The 24,725-nt window shown below is 40.0% G+C and overlaps 1 protein-coding gene across 1 annotated transcript in view; it reads left to right on the top strand.

Annotated features, from left to right (window-relative positions):
- Positions 1-5,003: 5,003 nt before the first annotated feature.
- The window catches only part of Sbspon (somatomedin B and thrombospondin type 1 domain containing), a 46,399-nt gene continuing 26,677 nt past the window's right edge, over positions 5,004-24,725 (top strand). The window contains exons 1-4 of the mRNA XM_042666152.1: positions 5,004-5,038; positions 16,701-16,772; positions 21,532-21,619; positions 22,241-22,380. Coding sequence (XP_042522086.1) covers positions 5,004-5,038; positions 16,701-16,772; positions 21,532-21,619; positions 22,241-22,380 — 335 coding nt within the window. The remainder of the gene's footprint in view (positions 5,039-16,700; positions 16,773-21,531; positions 21,620-22,240; positions 22,381-24,725) is intronic.

The raw sequence follows: 24,725 nt of genomic DNA, 5'->3' as shown, positions 1-24,725 counted from the left end.
CATGCCCAAAATGCCTGGCTTATTGATTTAAATGAGGTATCTCATTATTTTATTTTCTTGGGTTGGCCTCATGCTTCAATCCTCCTAGTTACCACTGCCTCAATGTCTGGGATTGCAGGACTGAGCTACCACTCCAGGCCATATTCTTGTGTGTGTGTGTGTGTGTACATGTGCCCTAGGCATGGAGCATGAGAGAGGTAGACAATGACTCTGGTAATGGTTGTGGGAGTTTGCCGTGTGCATTGCAGAGTGTTTACCATCACCCCAGCCCTTAACCCTCTAGATGTCAGTAGTACCATCTGCCTTCCGGGTGTGACAACCAAAAATGCCTCCAGACATCGCCAAATGCTTCCAACAAAGGAGATACTTTACTCCTGTTGTTGCCAACCAAGTTTATCATGAAGATGAGGATGGTGATTTTCCGAGCCCTTGTGCGTGAACATGATGTCAGAGTTTTCCAATATTCCCTATAACTGGCTTTCTTGCCTGATGCTCTAGCTGATGGAACCCAAAATAAAACAAAATACTTCTTCTAAGGGGAGACCTTGCCTATATTAACTGGAAGGTTTTATTTATCTTACCAGCATAGATAATCCTCTGTGTGTGTGTGTGTATGTGTGCGTGTGTGTGTACATGTCTGTCCTGGGGCTTGAACTTAGGGCCTGGGTGCCGTCCCTGAGCTTTTTTTGCTCAAGGCTAGTGCTCTTACCAGATGAACCACAGCTCCACTTCCGGCTTTTTTGGTGGTTAACTGGATATCAGCGTCTCACATGGGCTGTCTTTGAACTGTGATCCTCAGATCTCCGTCTCCTGAGTTGCTAGGATTACAGGTGTGAGCCACTGGTGCCCTGCACCTTCTTGTGTTTTGAAGTGCAAAATGCTGTTTCAGGACCCTTCTCAACATGCAGCTCCTCTCTCTTGTACTTGTGTACTGGGACACTATGGTGTTTCCATCCTGTTCACTTGGTGGGCTCTTCTTTCTCATTTTGCCCAGGTGGACAAACTCTCCATCTCTTTCTTTTTTCTTCCGGACATCTCTGTTCTCCACCCCCACCCCAGCTGAGAACTCCCACATCCTTCCTGCCCCTCACCCCCACCCCTCTTTTCCACAGAACCTTTTCCAAGCCCGTCTCCACAGGGACATCTTTCCTAACTCTGTCTAGTCATCTCTCTTCCCTTCCGCAGCTTTCCCATGACCACGTCTATTCACCCCTCAGAGGGCAGCATCATTTGAAAATTGATGGAGTCAAAAGCTGTCTTCTGCTACCTCTTTTGAGCTATCTGCACAGCAGTTGTGGTGAACTTCAGAACTGTATTTATTTACATTTATCTTGGTGAAACATTTTGTGTTCTATGTCTGCTTATAGTTAAAGAATTAAGGTCCATGCAGTAAGTAACTGGCTATTTATAGAGTCAGAGTCCATTCACTAGCAGACATGAAGCACAGACCCTAATCTATATCCTTGGGCAGTTTCTCTATTTGAGCATTGCCAGTTTCGTCCTCTACTCCAAATTGTTTGTTTTTTGTTTCTGCCCCAGTCCCCCAAATTTTTCCCTCCCTTACTTGGATCTGACATTAAGCCAACATTACAATCTCCTATATAATTAAAATTTGGCTGAAAAGTTATATGAAATTTCCAGAGCAAGAATGAGTGTGAGAGAGGGCAGGAAGGGGGGGGGGGAGAGAGAGAGAGAGAGAGAGAGACTTAAAAAGAAAGAGTTAAATATGTAGAGTAATAGAAATATATAGAGAAATGAAGGATCTTGGGATATGTATCATCACAAGTTTGGGACCCAGTTATGTCAGAACACATTTACGCTTTTAAGTGTGTGAGTACATTTACTATTGAGCCAACAACATGTTCAAAGGCTACTTAGCATATTTGGGGGGAGAAGAATGGGCACATCCTGTGTTTAATGAATCCAGTTACCAAAAGAAAAGCTTGCTCAGTGTATTCAGGAAGGCTTTTCCTTTGTACTAAAATATTGTCTAGACCACTGAGCTTTTATTTGTATAAAAAAATTCCCTAGTGAGCATTTTGGTGCTCTGGTTTTCATCAAGTTTGCATCTGGTGATGCATCTACAAGCCATTGGCATGATTGTCCATCACTCTGATGAAGGCAAAGAGCAGACCATGTGTTCTCTTCATTTAGATGTTGGTCTCAGCAATTTGAAGAGCTGCTCTCCTCTTCCTCGCCTCTTTTTCATCATCAATGCCATCCACACAGTGGTAATTCATACAGTTTTCCAATGAAAGTGTCCATTTCACACTGAGAGGTATGAACTGTTGTCAGTCCCTTTTGCAATATTTATAGATAAGCTTTCACTTGCTTGTTCTCTTGAATATATTTCAGTTCTGCACCTAGGAGCTCATCTTCCTTTCCTAAGAGCTTTACAGAATTTTGGAGCATAAACTCATCTGGAGATTACATTTTAGAGATTCTCACCAGTGCAGAAAAAATTGAGCTGAGAACTACTTCAACCTAATCTTTTTTTTTTAATCTTTGCTGATGTTGGGTTTAAATTCCAGCTCTACCATTTTCTAGCTCTGTGATTTGGAGCATGAAGTCTCAATATTTACCTTTATGAGATGTATTTCATAAGGCTGTTCTGAGGATTGGTTGAGTTAATATATGTAAAGGCACTTAAAGCTATAAGGACATAGTAAAGACTCAAGAAAAAAATCAAGGTTGGTGTCAGTGGCTCACACCTGTAAATTCTAGTTACCATGGAGGCTGAGATCTGAGAATCACAGGTTGTGGTAGAATGCTAGTCTTGAGCAAAAGGCTCCAAATTCAAGGTATATACACACAAAAAAGTCAGTCCTTTATTGAGAAGTAATCAGAGAACAGTTCCAAAAGAAAATTCTTAGCATTTGTTTTGGAATTGCATCAGAACAGTAGACTCATTCTAACAATAATGAGTCAGAATACTGATCTTCATTGCCCCAAAGTTAGAAAGCTACAACCACAAATAGTTTTATAATACCAAACACTACTTTGTAGAGTGACTCATACACACACACACACACACACACACACACATGCGCGCATGCGTGCGTGTGTATGTATGTATAAATAAATAATTATGTGTGTGTGTGTATATATGTATATATGTATATATATACATATATATATATACATATATATATATATATACATATATATATATGTATATATATATATATATATACACACATATATATTTTGTCCGTTGTGGGGCCTGAACTCTGGGCCTGGGTGCTGTCCCTCAGTGTTGGGAGCCAAAAGTTGAGTCTCTCAACATAATAGGCTTAACTATCTCACTGGAACAACTTGAGGCTGAGTTTACAGAATCCCACCTTTTTACCACGCCCTAAGTAAACACTCTGCAGCTGCTAAAGACCGACCATCTTTTCACCTTGCCCTAACATCCTACAGCTGCTTCGGCCAATGAAGCTTCCTTAACGGCCAAGGATTCCAAGCATATAAATACAACTGTGTGAAAAATAAAATTTAGCAGTAGCAGCAGCAGCAGCTTGATCAGAATCCCTGTCTTGCTGTCATTCTTTGTGTCTCTTGTCCCTTCATTCCTTCTCGTTTAGGTTCATTGCCCTCCTTGAAGTCCTGCGGGTCGGGACACCTCAGCTCTTCAGCTCAAGGCTAGTGCTCTACCACTTGAGCCACAGCGCCACTTCTGGCTTTTTCTGCTTATGTGGTGCTGAGGGCTTCATGAATGCAAGGCAAACTACCACTGAGCCAGACCATCAATATATTTTTTTTTAATTTCAGTTTAAAAATAGCCAAAGGAGCTGGGTACCGGTGTCTCATGCCTGCATTTTCAACTACTCAAGAAGCTAAGATCTGGGGCTGGGAAGGTGGCTCAGTGGTAGAGCGCTTGCTTTGCATGCATGAGGCCCTGGGTTCGATTCCTCAGCACCACATGAGCAAAAAGAAAAAAAGCTGGAAGTGATGCTGTGGCTCAAGTGGTAGAGCACTAGCCTTGAGCTGAAGAGCTGAGGGACAGTGCCCAGGCCCAGAGTTCAGGCCCCACAACCGGACCCAAAAGAAAAAAAAAAAAAAAAGAAGAAGCTAAGATCTGAAAACTGGAAGTTAGAAGACAGCCTAGGAAAACTCCAAAGTAACAAGCAACAATCTGGGCTTAGAGACATGAGTTCAAGTGGCAGATCTCTGGCCAAGAAAATGTGAGTCCTTAAGTTCAAGTTCTGGTACTGTCAAAAAAAAGTTATCAGAGAGCTTGAATAATCATTTCTTTAAAGAAGATACACAAATGACCAATGAATACTTCAAAAGATGTTCAACATAACTAGCATTTAGGAAGAAGTAAGTCAAAAGAACAATCACATTCACACACATTGCCACAGTTATAGTCCTTCTTAAAAGGAAAACACAAATGTTGATAGGTTTATGGAGAAACTGGAGCTCTCACACTGTGCTGATAAGAATGTTAAATGGTATAACTGCTGTGGAATAAAGTTTAACAGTTTCTTGAACATTTAAAGATGAAATTCAAAGTAATTTATATACATATAAATAGTATTTCATTTCACAAAAGTCACAAAGTGAAAAGAATTCAAATGTCCATTGATGGATGAACAGGCACAAAGAAATATGAACTATCCCTACTACAGAGTGTTATTGAGCCAAAAAAATGGAATGAACTCTTGATTAATACCAAAATGTGAATGCCACTTGAAAATTCTGTGCTAAGTAGAAGAAACTAGATAATTAAAGGTCACATATTGTATGGTTTTATTCATATGAAGTGACCAGACGAAGTAAATTCACAGAGAAAGAACACAAGCTGGTAGTTACCAGGGATAGGCAGAAGAAAAGGATCAGGAATAGTGGGATGATGAAATGTTTAAAGATTGGTTAGGGATGATGGTGCACACAGTGAACATACTCACTACTCCTGTTGTAAAAGTTTTATTACTCCACTATCGTTCCACCTATTCTGGTGGTGACTGATTATATGCAGTGTTAGACGTCTGAGAGGCGTTATGGTTAAGACTGTGGCCTTGGAAAGCAGCGTAGTGTAAGTTTTTTGTTTGTTTTGCCGGTCATGGGGCTTGAACTCTGGGCTTGGGTGCTGTCCCTCAGCTCTTCAGCTCAAGGCTAGCACTCTACCACATGAGCCACAGTGCCTCTTCTGGCTTTTTCTGTTGATGTAGTACTGGGGAACCAAATCCAGGGCTTCATGCATGCTAGGTAAGCACTCTACCACTAAGCCATATCCCCAGCCCCTACACTGCATTGTTCTGACCTGTTCTTTTTTCGTTGTTGTTGTTGGCCGTGGGGCTTGAACTCTGGGGCTTAGGCGTTGTCCTTGTGCTCTTCAGCTCAAGGCGAACACTCTACCGCTTGAGCCACAGCACCACTTCTGGTTTTCTAGCGTTTTATTGGAGATAAGAGTCTCATGAACTTTCCTGCTCGGGCTGGCTTTGAACCTCGATTCTCAGATCTCAGCCTCCTGAGTAGCTAGGATTACAGGCATGAGCCACCAGCTCCCAGCTCTGCCCTATTCTTAACAGGTGAATTTGACAGATTGTATTGGCAGTGACATAAACTTTCTAAATTGTCAGCTAACATATGTATTTCTGCAACTTGGGTAGTTGTCAAAATTGAAGATTAAACTTTAGAGCTTTAAGCTAATCATCAAAAGGTAATTTTGAGGAGCCAATTGTGGTGCACATCTGTGGTCCTAGCTATTCTGGAGGCAGGAGGTTTGTGGTTCAAGCCCAGCTTGAGCAAAAGGCAGTGTGCAAACCTATCTGAACAATCAACAATCAACTAAAAGCAAAAAGACTAAGGAGGTGGTAGAACATTACCTAGCAAGTGCAAGACTCTGAGATCAGTCCCTAGTACTGCCAAAAACAAAACAAAACACCCTACTAAAATTGCTCTAATGAAGTTAAGAGGGTTGAAAGACTTTTGATATAACAAAACATTTTCCCTCCTCTACCCAGGAGTACAGATTGGAAGGGGCATGGTTTAAAGCCAGCCTGTACAAAAAGTTAGTGAGACACCACTTCAACAAACAAGCATGGGTATGGTGGCCCACCTTTGTAATTCTAACGATGGTGGAAGCACACATAGGAAGAGTTCAGACTGAGGTTTGCCCCTGGACAAATATATGAAACTCTATCTAAAAAAAAATCACAAAGCACTGAAGGATTGGGGATATATGGCCTAGCAAGCCCTGAGTTCAAACCTCAGTATTAATAAAAACTACAACAAAAGCCTTCTATTCTCGATTGTTTATGTGAACAAATATTCTTAATGGTTGTATAAAAAGGAATAAAATCTATTCCAATGCTATCTTATTATAGCAAGATGTACATACACACATATACACACTCTGGCTAAGATCAAGAGAGGTATTTCAAGGCATCCCATACTATACACACATACAAAACCTTAGTGCCTCTTACTACTGAGATTGTTTCTTGCAGTCTCTATGGATCAGAAGCATTTACTGCCTTACACCTTTTCCAAGGAGTGTATAACTGACTAGTGCTACTCCTAAGCCACTTATTGCTCAACTGAATTAATTAAAAGGAAAAGACCATACTTTTGGTAGAGAGATGTATAAGCAGCTTATTGAATAATAGAATTCGACTGATTACAAACAAAACAGTTCACATTTTCCCATTATTGCTTTTAAAGCTACCCTGTCTAAATCATTTTGCCCATTCCACAGCTTTTGGGTCAATTGAAACATTTAAAATGTCATGTTTATGACTAAACAGGATAGATTTCCTTGCTGTGACTCCTTTGAGAATAAACTGATAGTTTACAAAAATGAATACCAGGAAGCTGAGGGAAGTGAAGTTTATGGGAAGGAGGAATGTTGAACAAATATAGTCATAATACTAAACATACATATGTGAAAATGGAACTAGGTAAATTGCGGGGATGGGTGAGGTTGGATGGATGGTAGGAGGAATGATGGAAGAAGTGACACTGATCAAGAAGTAATATACCCATAAACGGATAGCTTGAACCAAAATCCCACCGTATACTTATTTAAAGAAAAACTTAAAAGTACATTTAATTTAAAAATACATTCAGCACATGTTCAGAAAATGAAGTCTTGTATCTATGTGGGCCTGTTCTGTTCTATTCTAAATTTTTCTCTTCTACCTTACAGTTTATTAAGAAAAATTGTTGTTTAGGAAGACAAAAATAGTTAGACTGTTGTCACCACTCAGGTTAAAGGTTCCCTAATACAGTGATTATTAAAGTATTTGTTTCAAAATATCTTCAAAAACTTTATATCTTGGTGGACCCATTGCAACAATGAAATGTACAAGTTGTTATGTCGAAAAATGAACTTTACAACTTTGGCAGGTGGCGAGGGGGGGAGGGAGGGAAGGGCGGAGATGGGAAGGAATGGAAAGGGGAAACAAAGGAGGAGGCAACAATGCTTGATAAGAAATGTACTCATTACCTTGCCCATGTAATTGTAACTCCTCTTTATGGTATTTTCACAATAAAACAACAACAACAACAACTTTATACTTTGCCCTTAACAATTGTTCAGACCTAGTTTTTTAAATCATTGATATAATATTAAGGATGTAATTTCTATTGTATTTTAAATATTGACACATAAAAACAACTGTATTAACTCCTAAGAATTTTATTCCTGAATAGTTTAGTTATTTTGTAACCACTATCATCAATTAGTTGGTTAGCATACCACTACCTTAACAACCAGGAACGAATTTGTTATCCATTGAAAAACTTTTCTCTAATGGTGGGAAAGTTTCCAAGGTTTTCTTGCTTCTTTGGGCTTGTATTTCCATCACACTTCTCCAGTAGAATTTTATCCTGTTATCTTGTTATGCTTGGAAGTTTTTAAGAACCGCCCATCATAATTGTCTACAATAAAAATACTTATACAAATATAAATGTTTTGGTTTCCCAAGGTCTCTAAGATTGTGTTAATGGAATGAGTTATCAAATACGATCAATTGATCAAAAAATATATTTTTTATGAGAAATGTATTTATTTTAGGGAGCCTTTGCCTTCTAGTGTGGGTGCCTGAGGACAGTGAGAAAGAGTCCAGGAAGAGGAGTTGCAGTCTCTTTGGCGATGGAGCTGAGAGAAAGAGCCTACCCTAGGCCAAAACTGACCCTCAGCGCTTTCCCCAGACGGCTACCTCCTTCCAAAGGTTGGAGCTCACTAGGTTCTTTTTGTCTGTTTTACCATCTTTGTAAACTGGAGCCAATACAATACTTACACTATTACCTTTACAGAAAGGTTCACCTAAGACAATAATATAAAAAATAAAGGACTAGGGTGTAGTTGAGAGGTAGGACATTTGCTTAATAGGCATGAGGCCCTGAGTTCCATACAATGAGGTAAAAATTCTTTGTATCCACTAAAAACAAAATACAAATGGTGATTACTTTTATTAAAGAAAAGGACCTTTTTAAAATTTAGCCTCTGAGACTCAGAATTTGAATTGCAGGTTGATCAATGAAATGCTAGCTTAATCTGACCTGTTTAGTTTTACCTTGTTTATCTATAGTAAAATAAAGTTAAAACAAATGGTGCTTGGTGCCATGGCTCACGCCTGTAACCCTAGCTACTCAGGAGGCTGAGATCTGAGGATCATAGTTCAAAGGTAGCCAGGACAGGAAAGCCTGTGAGACACTTATCTCCAAGCACCAAAAAAAAAGCTGAAAGTACAGCAGTGTCTTAAGTGGTAGAGTAAAAAAGCTTAGGGACATTGCCTAGGCCCTGAATTTTAAGCCCTAGGATCAGCACCAAAAAAAAAAAAAGTATTTTTCTTGTACTCATTATCTTGCCCATGTAATTGTAACCCTCTGTACGGTATTTTCACACACACAAAAAAAAGATTAGAAAAAAAGTATTTTTCGGGGCTGGGAAGGTGGCTCAGTGGTAGAGCGCTTGCCTTGCATGCATGAGGCCTTGGGTTCGATTCCTCAGCACCACATAAACAAAAAGAAAAAAGCCGGAAGTGGTGCTGTGGCTCAAGTGGTAGAGTACTAGCCTTGAGCTGAAGAGCTGAGGGACAGCGCCCAGGCCCAGAGTTCAGGCCCCATGACCGGACCTCCTCCCCCCCCCCCCCCAAAAAAAAAGTATTTTTCTAAAGAAAAATGCAAAGGTCCTTAATGATCCTTGAAGTAATCTTAAAAATAAAATTTAACGAATTCTTACCAAGTCTAAAAGATTGTTTGATAATTCCAGTGGGAAGCTGGCCCTGGGTTAATTCTCAGCTTCAGGTCCCAAGCTAGCAGCTAGTTACCTAGGAATGAATTTGTGAATCACATAGTCACACCCTATGTACACACACCAAGATGCTTTTGGTTTTAGGAGATTTTCATTCAGGGATTTTGAGGAGGTAAGGGGTGGAGGGGGAGGACTATAAATCTCTAGAGTAAACAGATATAAAGAAATAGTAGGGAAGAAGGAGAGGGGATAAAAACAAAACAGGAAAAAAAATGCAACACCTTTGAAGTCTCCTCATCTTGATTCCATCAGTTAAATCCCCTGGAGAACAAACAAAGTGAGCGAGACTTTTGTAGTCCCAGGCTGGGTGGGTCCCAGAGAGGAGGTGGAGGTGGAGGTGTGGCCGCTGTCTCTTGTCAGCCTGCTTTCCACCCTGCTTTGAAGTTGACCTGAATGATTCTTTCACTGAGTTTTCAGTGTTACTGTGGCTATAATTCAAACTTGAAACAGGAACAAAGTGTTTTTCTTTTAATTTTACAAATCCTCTGTGAGAGGAGATACTCAGCATACAGATGGTTCCCTTCTGTTTCTCCCTCCTTGTTGGTACCTTTAGACTCCACATTTCTTGCCCATGCCTCGGAAACCCCTCTCCCTGCAGACCTGCTCAACAGAACATTTGCAGGAATCTGCTGGTGGGTCTAACAATGGGAGTAGCATTTCTGAAATTCTTCTTCCTCCTTCCTTCCCTCCCTTCTTTACTCACTGCCCCTTTCCTTTTCTTCTTTCCTATTTTCTTTTTCTTTTTTTCTTTTCTTTTTTTTGGGGGTCCAGACGTGGGGCTTGAACTCTGGGCATGAGCACTGTCCCTCAGCTCTTCAACTCAAGGCTAGTGCTCTACCACATGAGCCACAGCGCCACTTCCGGCTTTTTTCTTTTTGCTTATGTGGTGCTGAGGAATCAAACCCAGGGCCTCAGGTATGCAAGGCAAGCGCTCTACCACTGAGCCACCTTCCCAGCCCTTTCCTATTTTCTTAGAATGGTTTTTCTTTCCTTTCCTTATACTACAAATTCAACAGTATTGTAAATGTAAGGTTCATGATAAAATATTAAGGAAAATACAGATAACCCAGAACTAAACAAAAGAAAACACATGCATTAAATAGCTTCATCTGAAGTTCCTGTCACTGAACATTCTGGGGATTCAGAAGATCTGTTTCTCTGTGTGTCTGTCTGTCTTGTCTCTCTCTGTTTTCACACATTAAGGATTACTCTACTAGAAATAAAATTCCTTACAAGTATTGACTCTCACTTTCCTCAAACTGACCCAGTGCTAAAGAGAATCTTCTTGTCTCTTTAGTAGAGAATCTTCAGCTTCATCTATGTGGAGCTACCTATCAGGTCATATAATAGGAGATGAATTTTGCGTCATCATTATCTGAGATTAGTCCTAAAATTTTTGTTTGTGAGCATGATTTAGGGATGGATATTCAGGGCTATGAATAGATGCTGAAATCAGAATGTTCTGAGTAGGTTTCTGTGTTTTCTACTGACAAGGTATGATTGAAATATGGGAAGTAAGTTAGCCTCTCAAGATGGTCTTCATACACTGCCCTCCTCAGTTCACTCGGGTCTCTAGACTTTCTAAGAAGCATTGTTGTGTGAACTGTAAGAATTATAGGAAGGTTATCCTGTGGAAGCATGCCTTCAGATAGACAGCACACCAAACAAAGCTTTCCTTTGGCATTCAAAACCACCTCATCTTGGATTAGATCCAAGGCTGACCTTGATAAAGGTCTGGGTAGAGGTGGGAGGAAAGAAGAGGGAATTAAGAAAGAAAATGATAAGGAAAGACTCTGAACTATGCACTTCATTCAACTCAATGGGTGTTCTAATAGTAAAGATCAGTGCACTACTCAGTTTGTACATGCATGTGCATACTTGCACACATCCACACAAAGGGAGAGAGAAGGTAGGAAGGGGTATTGTAAAGGTCCATCGATCTTAGAAGTTATGGAGTCATGGAATAAAAGTGTGGCAGGTTTGGGCAGTTTGGAATTCAGAAACAGTCCTGTGCCCCTTCTTTGCCTTCTTGTCCCTCCCCTTGCTGCACAGGTTCCTCTATTCCTCCAGAATCATCTCTGAATCATTCTTTTGACACATGGCCCAGAATTTTCTCAAGCTCTATTATCAGAGACGTTCCAGTACTTACTATACCTGAGAACTGTTTCTGAATATCTTAATGTAGATTAGTTAAAAGTAATGACTCCCAAGATGGGCTTGTCATTGAAATCACTTGGGACATTCAAAAAGAATTCATTATTCACCTATGGTAATTCAATCACAATCTCTTGGTGGAAGATAGGAAAGAAAAAGAGAGAGAGGAAGAGAAAGAGCACATATCTGTATTTGAACAGACTGTCTATCATGGCTGATGACAGATTACTCTTGAGCCAAGCAACATCCAAGGACACTGAGCTGTAGTTTGGATAAGCAGGCTTCAAGAAGCACATAGGGTCAACAAATAGAAGGACAATGGATTGAAAATCTCTCTTCAATCCATTCTGTTCTTGTCATTAGGGAATTTTTTCAAATAATTATAAATCAGTTGATGTTTACCTCAGCTTTAAGTCCTTCAGTAGATCCTCTCATGTTAGACAAGGATCAAAATCTTTACTATGGTTCATACAGAAAGGGTCGAGGATAGAAACAGGAGAAAACAGAATAGGAAACATTAAAAGCAAAACTGAATATGTGTGGAAGCAGCTGGATCTGTTTTAGCTTCTGTATAGTCTTAACCACCATGTAACTTCTCCGACCTCAACTTCTCTGCTATAAAAGTATATAGTTGCTGAGCATGTTGGAATGTTCCAGCACTCAGGAGGCTGAGCCAACCTGGACTACAGAGTTCAAGTCTAACTTCAGAGTGAGTCTGAAGTTGAGTGAGTGACTCAAACTCTTCCCTCTCCCCCATATGGTGGATAAGATGAGCTCTGACTTTCTCAGCTTGAATATCCTGAAATTTATTGGCTCTGCACCAAATTTTTGGGAACAGAAATCCATTCCAAGGAATGAAATAGGATCTGGTTGAAGCAACGTGTGTCATGAATACTGTACTTTCTATCTCTCTAACAGACTATCCTTGATAACTAAGTTATTGAGAGAAAGACAAGGTTTATTTGGTGGACATTAGTTTTTGATGTCTGTTGTATGTGTGGGGGGGGGGGCGTGGGGGGGTGTTGGATGGTAATAGCCAGAACTCAACCCTCATCTCATAGCTGGAAAGTGAGAGAGAGAAAGGGGGGCGGGGGAGAGAGGGAGGAGGAAGGAGGAAGCCAGCGTCCCATCTAAGGGCATATTCCTTGTAACCTAAAGACTTCATATAAGGCCATATATTTTAATAGTACCACACTGAGGACCGTACTTTTAACACATTGGCCTTTGGGGGACATCCAACAAACAAATTAAAGCAACTAAATTTACTTTTCACTAATTGATGAGACGTGAAAGTGAGAAGTCAGTGGTAATTGTGTATGAGATTCTGATGAAATCTTGGCATTATACACAAAGCCCATGCTCATTTGTTCCTCCTCGGGTTTGAAAATACAATCACATTGTTCAAGTGGCAACAACTGAGATCTGAAACTGTTCTTCCCGAGGAATTATTCTACAGCCTACTTAGAAGTGCATCCAGGTTTAAGCTTGGTGAGTGTATGGCAAGTGTCTGAAATAATTCAGCCTCAAATAAACTTTGGAATTGGCAGAGGTAGAAATGATGTGAAACTAACTACCAAGAGAAAATTAAAAGTTTGTATGGATGACTGTAGAAATGATGTGAAACTAACTACCAAGAGAAAATTAAAAGTTTGTATGGATGACTGGGCACATAACAGCTCATAATAGTCATTTGTAGGGTAGATGAAATAGCGTGTCAACAATTCATTGGTTGGATGATTATAATGACTCCTGTAAATTGATGAAGAGGCTTGAATTGCAGTTTCTAAAAGCAAGCTCAGAAACATTTCATTCATTTCCAGTCAGCCATGTGCATGTCCCTGAGGTCAAAGATGGTATCCATCACTTTAACATACCAGGGATGAACAAATGCAAGCTAATCTAACTAAGCCGTAGACTGAGACTAATGGTTGGTAGAAGACTGCTCAAAGATTCTTTGATCTGAAATCACACTGGCACACCCCATCTACCTCCTGTTTCACTCCAGTGTGCTAGAAAGCCCTTCTTGTCTGTTGGCTAGGCTTTTCCTCTTCTCATGTAATCTAATAGAAAATTTATGCCTTCACCAAGAAGAGTTCCCTTTATTAAATAGACAGGGACTGGCAACTTTTGATCCCTGATTCCATCTCCTATGCTGTCATATCATCTTACAAATACCACTATTCTAAGACTTAAAGCACTAATTATGCCTGTCTGTCCCTTTAGATTGTGTGTGTCTTTGTAGCAGACAGTATGACTCACTTATTTGTTTCTCTAACAGCTGCCACAATGCCCAGCACATAGTTGGTACTCACTAAATACCTAGAGAAATAATTGTATGGATGACTCTGAGGAGTGGGATGGGAAGGGGTGGGTAGATCCTTACCATCCTCTCAGGACTTTTACTCCAGTTTATTTTATAACAGTTAAAATATTGTAAAGGCCAGGTGCTGATGGCACACACCTATAATCCTAGCTACTCAGAAAGTGGTTCTGTGGCTCAAGTGGTAGAGTACTAGTCTTGAGCACAAAGAGGCTCAGGGACAGCTTCCTGATTTCAAGCCCCACGACTGACAAAAAAAATTTACTGTACAGTGGTGATGGAAATACAGCAGCATACAATATGATTTGAAAATTAATGGAATGGGAAGATGCTGGTATAGAAATATTTACCCTGAGTGATTGTATTTAGGAAAAGGTAAACTAGGATATATAGAGGAGAATGCAAATGACCTTCTCAAGAGAATCAAATCTCTTGAGCTGTCTCAGGGGAGCCTCACAACTCTATCCAAGTCCAGTTGACTTTCAAAGCACATGATTTTTCCCCTCCAAGCATGTCCATTTCTACTACATATGGGATAATTCATTTGGCTGACAAAAATAGGGAGATAATGAAAACAGAAGATCACCTTTGGGGTATTAGAGCAAGTTGGGGCAAAGAAGAAGAAAGGGGAGTTACTGTGGGTTGAGTTTATCTGTTGAATTCCTAGTCAATGAACTTATTTAAAAATAAGGTTACATCAGATGTAATTAAAAAGTAGTTAAGTTTAAATTGTGGCCATTTGAGAGGATTATACTCCAAATAGGATTGTTCTTATATAAAGCAAAACTTTGGACACAGAAACATGCTGTACACAGAAAGATTGTCCTGTGAATATGATGGCTACCATCTCAAGCCAAAGAGAGGACCATGGAACAATCTGCTATCAAAACTCATCATGATCTCAAACTTCTGGCCTCCAGAAGGGAGGTAGTACATTTCTGGTTAAGCCACTTTGTTTTTGGTACTTTGTTTCGGCAGCCCTACCAAGCTAACTCAGGAATGAAAGAGAATGTGTGAATATATAAAAAAGCGATTTCCTGAGGTGGAATTAGTTGAATGGTGGACTGTGAATTACAGAAGTCTGAGTAGGACATCTAATTCAAGAAAGTTGTTAGGTGAGAGGACATTGACTTAGTTCCCGGAGTCAGCCAGCAGATGGAGCTGTTGATTGAAACAGCTCTTTTAAGAGAAGGAACTATGTTAGTTTGCATTTGTTAAGTATTTGCAGGTGCAGTAGTCAAGTAGCATGCTTAACCATGATTTCTAAGCATGCATCTCCTGTGATTCTTGGAAGATTTCAAAAGCAGGGACTCGTGGGAAATATTTTTGGTAGTTATAATCTAGGCTGGTGCGAATGTCTACAGTATGTTTCACAGGCGTGGGATTTAAACTTTTGCCACATCTGACTAAAACATCAACTGCTAAAGGTTCACAGTTGTTATTGTGCCATTCTCTTTGTACAGTATCTTGTACAAACTTTAATTTTTTTCTTTGTGATAACCATTATATTCTGTGTGTGACTGTGTGTGTTGCTGAGTATTGAACCCGGAACCTCATGCATACCAAGCAAGCAGCTCTACCACTGAGCCACACCCCTAGTCCCACAGCTTGCCCTTTTAAGCTTACCAAAAGGAGATGTACATTTTTCATTGGCATTTTTCTAAATCAGTAGTATTACAAAGCTTACATTTATGTCTACTTAAAACTTTCAGCTATGTTCCTATTTATTTGGGGAGATTAATATTAATAAAATTCACTAAAAAATGAATCTGTAGTGACCAATAAGTAGCGTTTGTAAAACACTTGTATGTAAACTGTTTTACCTGATTATCACAAGATCCTTGTAGTGTTCTTTAGGTAGATTTTTGAGTCCCTACTTTATAGATGAAGAGAACTGAAGCTTATAGCGTTTAATGCTCCAACTTACACGGGTTACAGAGCAGCAAAAGCAAAATTAGAACCAAATTATTCAACTCTCCAGTTTGATAGTGTCTATCATTAATTAAAGATTTGAGAATTTAAGAAACTGTTAACAGAAATAACATATGGTTCAATGTGCTTGGTCTTTTTATGCCCTATCCATCAAGATGTTATCATTAAAAGCCTATGAACTTGTAATAGAAAACCAGTTGTTGGCTGGGAATGTGGCTTAGTGGTACAGTGCTTGTCTAGCATGCATGGAACCCTGGGTTAGATTCCTCAGTACCATATCAACAGAAAAAGTTGGAAGTGGCGCTGTGGTTCAAGTGGTAGAGTGCTAGCCTTGAGCCAAAGAAGCTCAAGGACAGTGCTCTGGCCTTGAGTTCAAGCCCAAGGACTGTCAAAAAAGAGAAAAGAAAAAAAGAAAACCAGTTTTTAATTATATGATATTTTCTGTGTAGAAAATGGGAAGTCTTAAAATTGCATAGGACTGATTGAGTATCTCCAATTGAGGCAAGTTATTTATCATCATCAAACTTCACTTTCCTCACCGATGAAGAGTAAGGAGTCCAACAAGATAAGATACATTAAGTATTCAGTACAGCTCCGGGTACCAAATAGGTCTTAACAAATGTTAGCTCTATTCTTCCCAATAATGAGACTATCTAGAGCCTTAGCGTGCAAAGAACACATTTTCTTCCCTGCAAACATCTAGGATCAAGGTCAAAGTCATAACATGCAGCATAGCTTGCCTTCACACCCACGCAGGGCTGCCTGCTGGTCAGTAGTGCACTCCCTTCCACTTATTTGTAGGACTAAATGGAGTAGGGACATTCTTCTCTCTGGCTTGTGAGGCACTGTCTTAGAGCTTTGTGCCCTGTGCTGACACAGTGAAGGTTTTCATGTAGGAAGAAACAACAATTTGCTATATATATTTTTGAAATCCCGGCTGTGGATCAGAGGCTATTTTACTGTAAAAGAAGCAAAATTACATGACTTCTTTAATGTTATCCAGATGATTTTTCCCTTTTTACTTTTTAGCTATGCTTATAATTCCAAAGAATTTTCTAGCAGCACAGGATTAATCTTGGCATTGCCCATAGCTTGGCCATGGTAAACAGTATTTTCTAGCATGAGTTTTCAGGCTGTGCCTTTTTAATTTCAGAATGGTATTTTACGAGCACCCCTAACATATGGATATATGCAAAGTACTTTGCAGCGTTGAATGTAGACTAGTTCACAGAATTTTAGAGCTAATTGGCTACAGGTCAATAGACTTTTCTATAGCTGCTCAAGCAAGAGTTTAGGCTTGTAGATGTTACAGCTTTGGTCTGCTGTAACTACTCACTTCTTCCCTGGTAGCTTGAAGCAGTTAGAACTAATTTCTGCATGTGATATCCTTGGTATGTGACCTCCAAAAGTTTGTACTAGAAACTTAATTCCCAATGCAACAATGTTAATAAGTGTGACTTCTGGGACACAATTGGGTCATGAGGATTCTACCTTCATGAATGGACGAACGAACTAATGGCTTTGGTTGTAAAAGTGAGCTTGGCTCATTTGCTCTGTCTCAGTTGCTCTGTCTGAATATGGGGGACAACAGTTGTCTATGTTCTGATTCAGTAAGAAGGCCTTCACTAGAAGCTGAGAAGTACTGGTGCTGTCTTGAATTTCCCTGATGCATAGGCTCAAGTAGGCATCTATTCCTTATGAATTGTCCAGTTTATTTCCCCTATCAAGACAGAAAATGCACTAAAACAGCATAGTCTGTTTCAAGATAACATTTTAAATGCACTAGGCATGGTGGCTCATGCCTGTCAGCTACTCAGGAGGCTGAGATCTGAGATCCCAGTTTGAAGCCAGCCCAGATAGGACAGTCCACAAAACTCTTATCTCCTGCAAAAAACTGGAAGTGGAGGTATGGCTCAAGTGGTAGAGTGCCAACCTTCAGCAAAAAAAGCTAGTGGTCAGCATTCAGACTCTGAATGTAAGCCAGGTTACAGGGAGCAGGTAGAGGAGCTGGTGTGGCTGCCCAGCAGTGCGGCAAGCTCCTCATTGCCAGATCTGGCAGTCCTGACCTTAGCGCCTTGGGTTCAGCTCAGCTTATCATCCAGCCAAGATGGTGGTGAAGTAACCACTCACCCTCTGCGGTCCTTCCCACTGCACCTGCCTCATGTGGTCAGGCAAGCTCATTGGAAGCCGATGGCTACATTTGCCCTGTTTCTGACTGTTTTCCAGGCTGGTACCTGTCATTCCTTTTGAGTTTGGGGACGACTGGTGCCCAACTGGGAATAAGCACTCTTAGAAGATTAGCCGCTGGAATTTGTGGAAAGAAAACAAGGGAGATGAACAAACAAATAAAATGGTAGATGAGAAAGTAGCAAATAAACTGGGTGTGGGGATGCTTACCTGTAATCCCTGCCCTTAGGAGTTCCTGACTAACCTGAGCTACATAACAAGATCCTGTCTCACAAAACTAAGGACCGGAGATTTAGCTCAATGGCAAGTGTACTTGCCTATTATACACAAAGCCCTGGACTTGATCTCCAGCACTCTAACTAAACCAAACTAAGTAAACTTACTTGTTAAGAGTTGATTGTGGAATTATGAAAATAAAATTGTACAAAATGCCCTGGGGTCTTGAAACCACATTATCAGATTTAAATGAGCCACTTGTTACAGAATATTAAAGAAGAGCCTGAAGATGAAGGTTTATTTGCCTGGATTTCAGTTTAAATCTTTCCTAGCAAAATTCTTCCCCTCTTATCAAAAGTAGGGACTCTTGAACATTTAAATTGGTGCATTCTTCTATTTTACAACTCTTGTCTAAAGTTATAGAAATCATATAATTTTGGGCACTCTAGAAAAAGAGTCTGATATATATTTTATCCAAATGGGTGTCTGTCTAGGAAAATAGATTCTCCCCCAGGAAAATATAAACTCCTATGGAAAGTTGAGCATATTATTATTGTGACTTTTACTCATTGCCAAAAGCTGTAATTCAAGAAACTATTCTGGGTTCCTTCTAGAAGAATTTCAATAAGCAGACTCATTTTAAGCTATTTTTTAAAAAGAAAAATGGAAATTTATATTTCATATAATTTTCACATGACACAAAACAATATTCTTCTTTTGACTTTACCTCCTTGTGTTAAAAAAAGTAGAAACATTCTTAACCCCCAGGCCATACAAAAATGGGCATGTTACCTACTCCTGAACTAGAGAATTTTTTTTTTTTTTTTGGTTCGGTCATGGGGCTTGAACTCTGGGCCTGAGCGCTGTCCCTCAGCTCTTCAGCTCAAAGCTAGCACTCTACCACTTGAGCTACAGCTCCACTTCCAGTTTTCTGGTGGTTTATTGGAGATAAGAGTCTCGTGGACTTTCCTGCCCAGGCTGGCTTTGAACTGCGATCCTCAGATCTCAGCCTCCTGAGTAGCTAGGATTACAGGCATGAGCCACCAGCACCTGGCGTTAGAGGATTTTTTATAAAGTGGGTTTGCCTTGTAAAGCCCCTCAAAGCCTTTCATTTTATAGCTGAGATTCTAAGCACTGAAAAATTCAATGTTTTTCCTAGGAGTACATACAGGTAGTAACTAATAGAGAAAAAAATGAATCCTGATTTAAATCCTGATCCCTAAATCTATTTTTTTCACTTTTGAAAGACAAACAAACCATGTCATGTTTTAATAATCTCTGTGACAGGTAGATATAGTTAGATGAGCATCTCTTAAAGGTCCATATGTTAAAGGCTTGGCTCCCAGGGTGGCACTTTGAGATGGAAAGGATTTTGAGGAAGTGGGGCTAAAAATGAGGTCCTTAGGTCATCATTAGAAGCATGACCATAAGGAAAGTTGTGAGATCCCCTTTTCTTTCTCTTTCTACCTTACCCTGTTCCCTGGCTCTTGAGGTAAACGGTTGGCTGTGCCATCCACTTCCACCAGGATGTATTATCCTTGCTAGAGGTCAAAGCACAAAGCAACCAAGCCTTTCAATCTTGTACTAGAATCTTCAGAATCAAGAGTTGAAATAAGCCTTTTGTCTTTTTAAGTTATCACCTCAACTACTTTGTTATAGTAAAATAAAACTGACCAACATAATATCCATACAAAATTCATGTTGAACTTGTAATTGATTTGTAAATAGAAATGCCCCCCTCTTGGGCTGGGAATGTGGCTTAGAAGTAGAGTGCTTGCCTAGCATGCATGAAGCCCTGGGTTCGATTCCTCAGTACCACATAAACAGAAAAGGCTGGAAGTGGCACTGTGCCTCAAATGGTAGAGCACTAGCTTTGAGCAAAAAGAAGCTCTGGGATAGCACCCAGGCCCTGAGTTCAAGCCCCAGGACTGTCAAAAAAAAAAATGCCTGCCTCCATATTAGCTCTCTTACATTAGCTTGAAGAGACCTGGACTTTGAAGATTCACTTTCTCTTCTGTGTTACTTGCAGGCTAACACTAGGGTCAAAGGAAAGTAGGAGACCTCTTTGCTGTGATTGATAATGCTATCTAAGTTAATGATTGTACTTTTTGAACTAAGAGGATTCTTGGAGGTATTCTAGGTTCATAGTGTCCAATTAGGTGGAAATTGAGATCTAGAAAGATTAAATGAACTGCTCAAGATAATTCACTGGCAGGATCAACACCAATTTGGATTAATAGTACAGAGATGTTTCAATCACTTCGAATAGGAATAGGGAACGTTTCACTGCCAAGGGCAGTGACTATAACATCAGTAAGGACACACACAATTATCAGTATAGTTATAGGGGCCTTGGTCAGCCAACAAAAAGCATTTCATGTCTGTCTTGTCATGTGTGAAATGATTTTGTGGGCCATGTACAGCTGTCAGGTCAGACATTTCCCACCCCTGAGAAAAATCCAAGGCAAAAACAAAATAATTACCAACTCACTTTTATGTAGCAGAAACTATACTAGGCATGCATAAATTGGATCATCTTCTCATCTCATTTAGCAGAAAGCTAAAGCCTGAAGAGTTGACAAAATTCATTTCATGTTATATGATTGGTAAGCAAAGAGCCACAGTTCAAATCTACTTTTCTCTTAAAAACCCGAGCTCTTGGCTAGGTGCCTGAGATTCACCCCTCCTAACTATTCAGGTGGCTGAGATTTGAGGATCATAGTTCAAAGCCAGCCTGGGCAGGAAAGTCTGTGAGACTCATCTCCAAGTAACCATGGAGGAGGTCGGGGGGGGGGGGGGGGGGGGGGGAGGGGGCGACCGGGGTGGGGGAGTAGAACTCTGGCTCGAGTGGTAAAGTGCTAACCTTGAGTACAGAAGCGCACAGAAGCTGAGGGTCAATGCCCAGGCCCTGAGTTCAAGCCTCACAACTAGCAGAAACCAATCAACCAAGCAAACAAAAACCCAGCCCTTCGTCTCCCTGCCTTGCCTGGTCCCTGAGCTCTTTATGCTTTCCCTATCACCTTTGTTGAATGCTTTTGTTTTAAGCCACAAATATTACAACTAAAATTGAAATAAATAAGAGGGACTCATTGGAGCAGGGGATTGAGAAGAGGCTGATGGACTTCAAGGGTCATTTATAGAAAGCCCTATTATTCCCTGGCTCTGAAATCTCTGCATTGTGTGGGTTATGGTCTCATTCATCCCCCAGTAAGGATAGAGCTAAAAACCAATGTATCTAGTGAACAAGTGTCCTGAACTTAAAAGACTTGAATTGGATTAATTCCTGAGTAGTTAATTTCAGGAGAAAATTAACCCAAAAGGCCCATTCTTAGAGGTAAACGTGCCTCTGAAAAGGAAATTCTGAAGGGTATTAGAAAAATCAGAAGGAAAGCCTGATCTTTTATAGGCAACCAATGAGTTTACCTCCATAACCACACTGCATTTATTTAACCAATAGGATTAAAACTATAGAACTGGCAGCAGAGACCTTGGGAGCAATTCCCTTGATTACTTGCTATAAGGTGTTAGTGGAAGAAGCTCTCCTGGTATGCTATGCACACCAACCTTAAGCTTCTTTGGATACTTGTCTTCATGTTTTGCTATTATTAAATGAATAGATACCATCCAACCAAGGAAGGAACTTTCTTTTTTTTTTTTTGGTCCGGTCGTGGGGCCTGATCTCTGGGCCTGGGCGCTATCCCTCAGCTCTTCAGCTCAAGGCTAGCGCTCTACCACTTGAGCCACAGTGCCACTTCTGGCTTTTTTCTTTTTGCTTATGTGGTGCTGAGGAATCGAACCCAGGGCCTCAGGCATGCAAGGCAAGCGCTCTACCACTGAGCTACCTTCCCAGCCCCAGGAAGGAACTTTCCAAAAGTCACTGGAGATTTTTCTAGTGGTTGGCTCTGTAGTTTCAAGGCAGAAAGTAAAAAGAGCTAACAGTAACCCAAGATTGAACTTTATAATCCAAATTCAAAATCTTCTGTCTATCTAGCTTTAGACATTCTTCCTTTTTTTCAATTATTATCAAATATCTTCAAAAGATGCTATAAGGACTGTGCATGTCTAAATTCCCCCATTAGATTTTAGTCTTCTGAGAGGAAGGTTTTTTTTTTTTTTTTTTTACCACTTTTTGCTACTCCTCAGCCTGGAATACCATCTTACCTCAGGAAGAGAATGACTACAACCAGATGATCATCACTAGTTCTGAGATTGAGAGCATGTTAACCCAAGAGACACCATACAGTTCACTTACTCCCTCTGACTCTCCTCTTTTGCAATATCGACCCTATAGTCATCCAGAAAGTGTGTAATAAGACTACTTATCTGTTTATGTTTTTCCTTGATTCTAGGATGCACATCTCTGCAACTGAAATTCATCTTACAATCTGTATATAAGCATGCATCATAGTTTCATAAGTAATTTTTTGGTCATAAAATTGCACATCTTACAATGAAAGGTATCTCATAGTAAACAAAATTTGACTCATGAAATATTCTACCTTTGACAGATACTTCCAAATTGTATCAATTGTCACATTTGTCAATCCCAAGAGAGTCTCAAGACTTCGTAATATCCTAGCTATTTTAATAACTAACTCCTTATCCACCTTTCCTAGATTAAAAACATAAAGCTTGTATCTTATACTCTCTTAGGAAATTACTTGTATTTCGATTTCCACATATCCAAGTTATAACCTTTAATGCAGAGCTTAATTTTACTTGTCTTTCTTTTCTTTTTTAAAATATAATTTTGTTATTATTAAAGTGTTGTACAGAAAGGCTGCCATTTCATAAGTCTGGTGATCAGTGCATTTTGGGGTGATGTCACCTCTTCCTTCATTTTCCCCTACTTTCCCTTTTCCATCCCTGTCTACAAGTTATTTAGGTTATTTTCCACAGTGAATAGCATGATTGTATTATTTCACTCTTCCTCTCTCCCTTTCAGTTTCCCCTTCACTCCCGGCCCCCACCAGAAGAAAAAAACCCAAAGCAACCATTACTACCACCACCACTACTGCCACCAACAAACACCTATTTCCATTTACAGGAATTTGTCTCCATAATATTTTAAACATTCAAAGAAGTTACACCTTTGTGTTCCTCCCCTAAAGTTATCCTCCTTTAGTCTCTGCATGAATGCTTAGAGTCCTGCATAGGTTCTTATCTCCAGTTGTATTTTAGATCTAGCTTCCACATATGCAAGAAAACATGCGCTGTTTGTCTCTTGAAGCTTGGCTTACTTCACTTAGCATGACTTGTTCAGTCTATTCATTTCCCTGCAAATGACATAATATTATTCTTTCTAAGAGATGAGTGAAATTTCATTGTGTGTATATGCCACATTTTGTTTATCCATGAATCTGTTGTGGGCATCTGAGCTGTTTCAATAACTTGGCTATTGCAAGTAGTGCAGCAATGAACATGGACTTGCAAATGTCTTTACTTGTCTCTATTTTTTATTACCATCTTCCTTCCCTACCCTCTCCTGCATCCTTTAAGTTATGGGAAGAAACTTGCAGTGGTTTGGAAAGAATAATTTAGCTCTAGACTTGTTTTTTCACTAATTAGCTACCTGTCTGATCTGTCATCTGCAAAATAGAAGTGCTAATATTTTCCTCACAGTTAAGCAGGATGGAGTGAGATCATGTAGGTGGAGGTCCTTTCAAATTACTGTATTTCAGGACCTGATAAACAGATAAGTCTCCATTCCCCTCTATAATTTTACCAATCTTGGACAATGTCCAGAGACAACACTTCAGAAGAAAGGATGTCTTTTAAGGTAAATTTGATGACTTTCCATGTTCATCCGCACGATTGCTAGATGGTTTCTGTTCTCCCCACATCCACATAGCATGGAAAACAAAGCCACCCATTGTTACATTTGACTGCATCTAGTTTCCAGTAAGGACATGAAGGCATTGCCATAAATGTCAGTGTCCCCTGACTTTGCCTGGTACTGTCAGGAATGCTGCCTTCCCCACTGCCTGATGAGGGTAGTGGGGGTAGGGATGCTCATTGTGGTGGATTCAAGATCATGTAAGCTTGAAGGTGATTGTGTAAGCTCAAACGTGAAGTTTCTTTCACCATTTTAACCGGAGACAAAATTCTTAATATGTTGGCTTTAAAATATTAGTCATTCAAAGCTGGGCGCTGATGGCTCATGCCTGTAGGCTAAGATCTGAGGATTGTGGTTCAAAGCCAGCCCGGACAGGAAAGTCCATGAGACTCTTATCTCCAGTCAACCACCAGAAAACTGGAAGTGGTGTTGTGGCTCAAGTGGTAGAGCGCTAGCCTTAAGCTGAAGAGCTGAGGGACAGCGCCCAGGCCCAGTGTTCAAGCCCCACAACTGACTCTCTCTCTATATCTATCTATCTATCTATCTATCTATCTATCTATCTATCTATCTATCTATATATATATATATTCATTCTCTTACTTTGTGCTACTTCTCTGTGTTGCACACTAGTAAAACAGCATCAGAACTGGACCTCCTACTAGCTGGGCAAGTGTCTACCAGTGAGAAACATACTAATCCCATCTCAAGACTTTTTGGTTTTGGTTGCTGTCTGTGTGTAAAAGGAAAAAATAGAGTGAAAAATATGGAATCTGAGCAAGCATTTGGCATTTGATTTTTACTTCTGTTGTGCCAGA

This window comes from Dipodomys spectabilis, unplaced genomic scaffold (genome assembly GCF_019054845.1).
Source record: "Dipodomys spectabilis isolate Male_0828 unplaced genomic scaffold, ASM1905484v1 ptg000015l, whole genome shotgun sequence".
Classification (NCBI taxonomy): domain Eukaryota; kingdom Metazoa; phylum Chordata; class Mammalia; order Rodentia; family Heteromyidae; genus Dipodomys; species Dipodomys spectabilis.
This window is presented reverse-complemented; position numbering and strand designations above follow the sequence as displayed.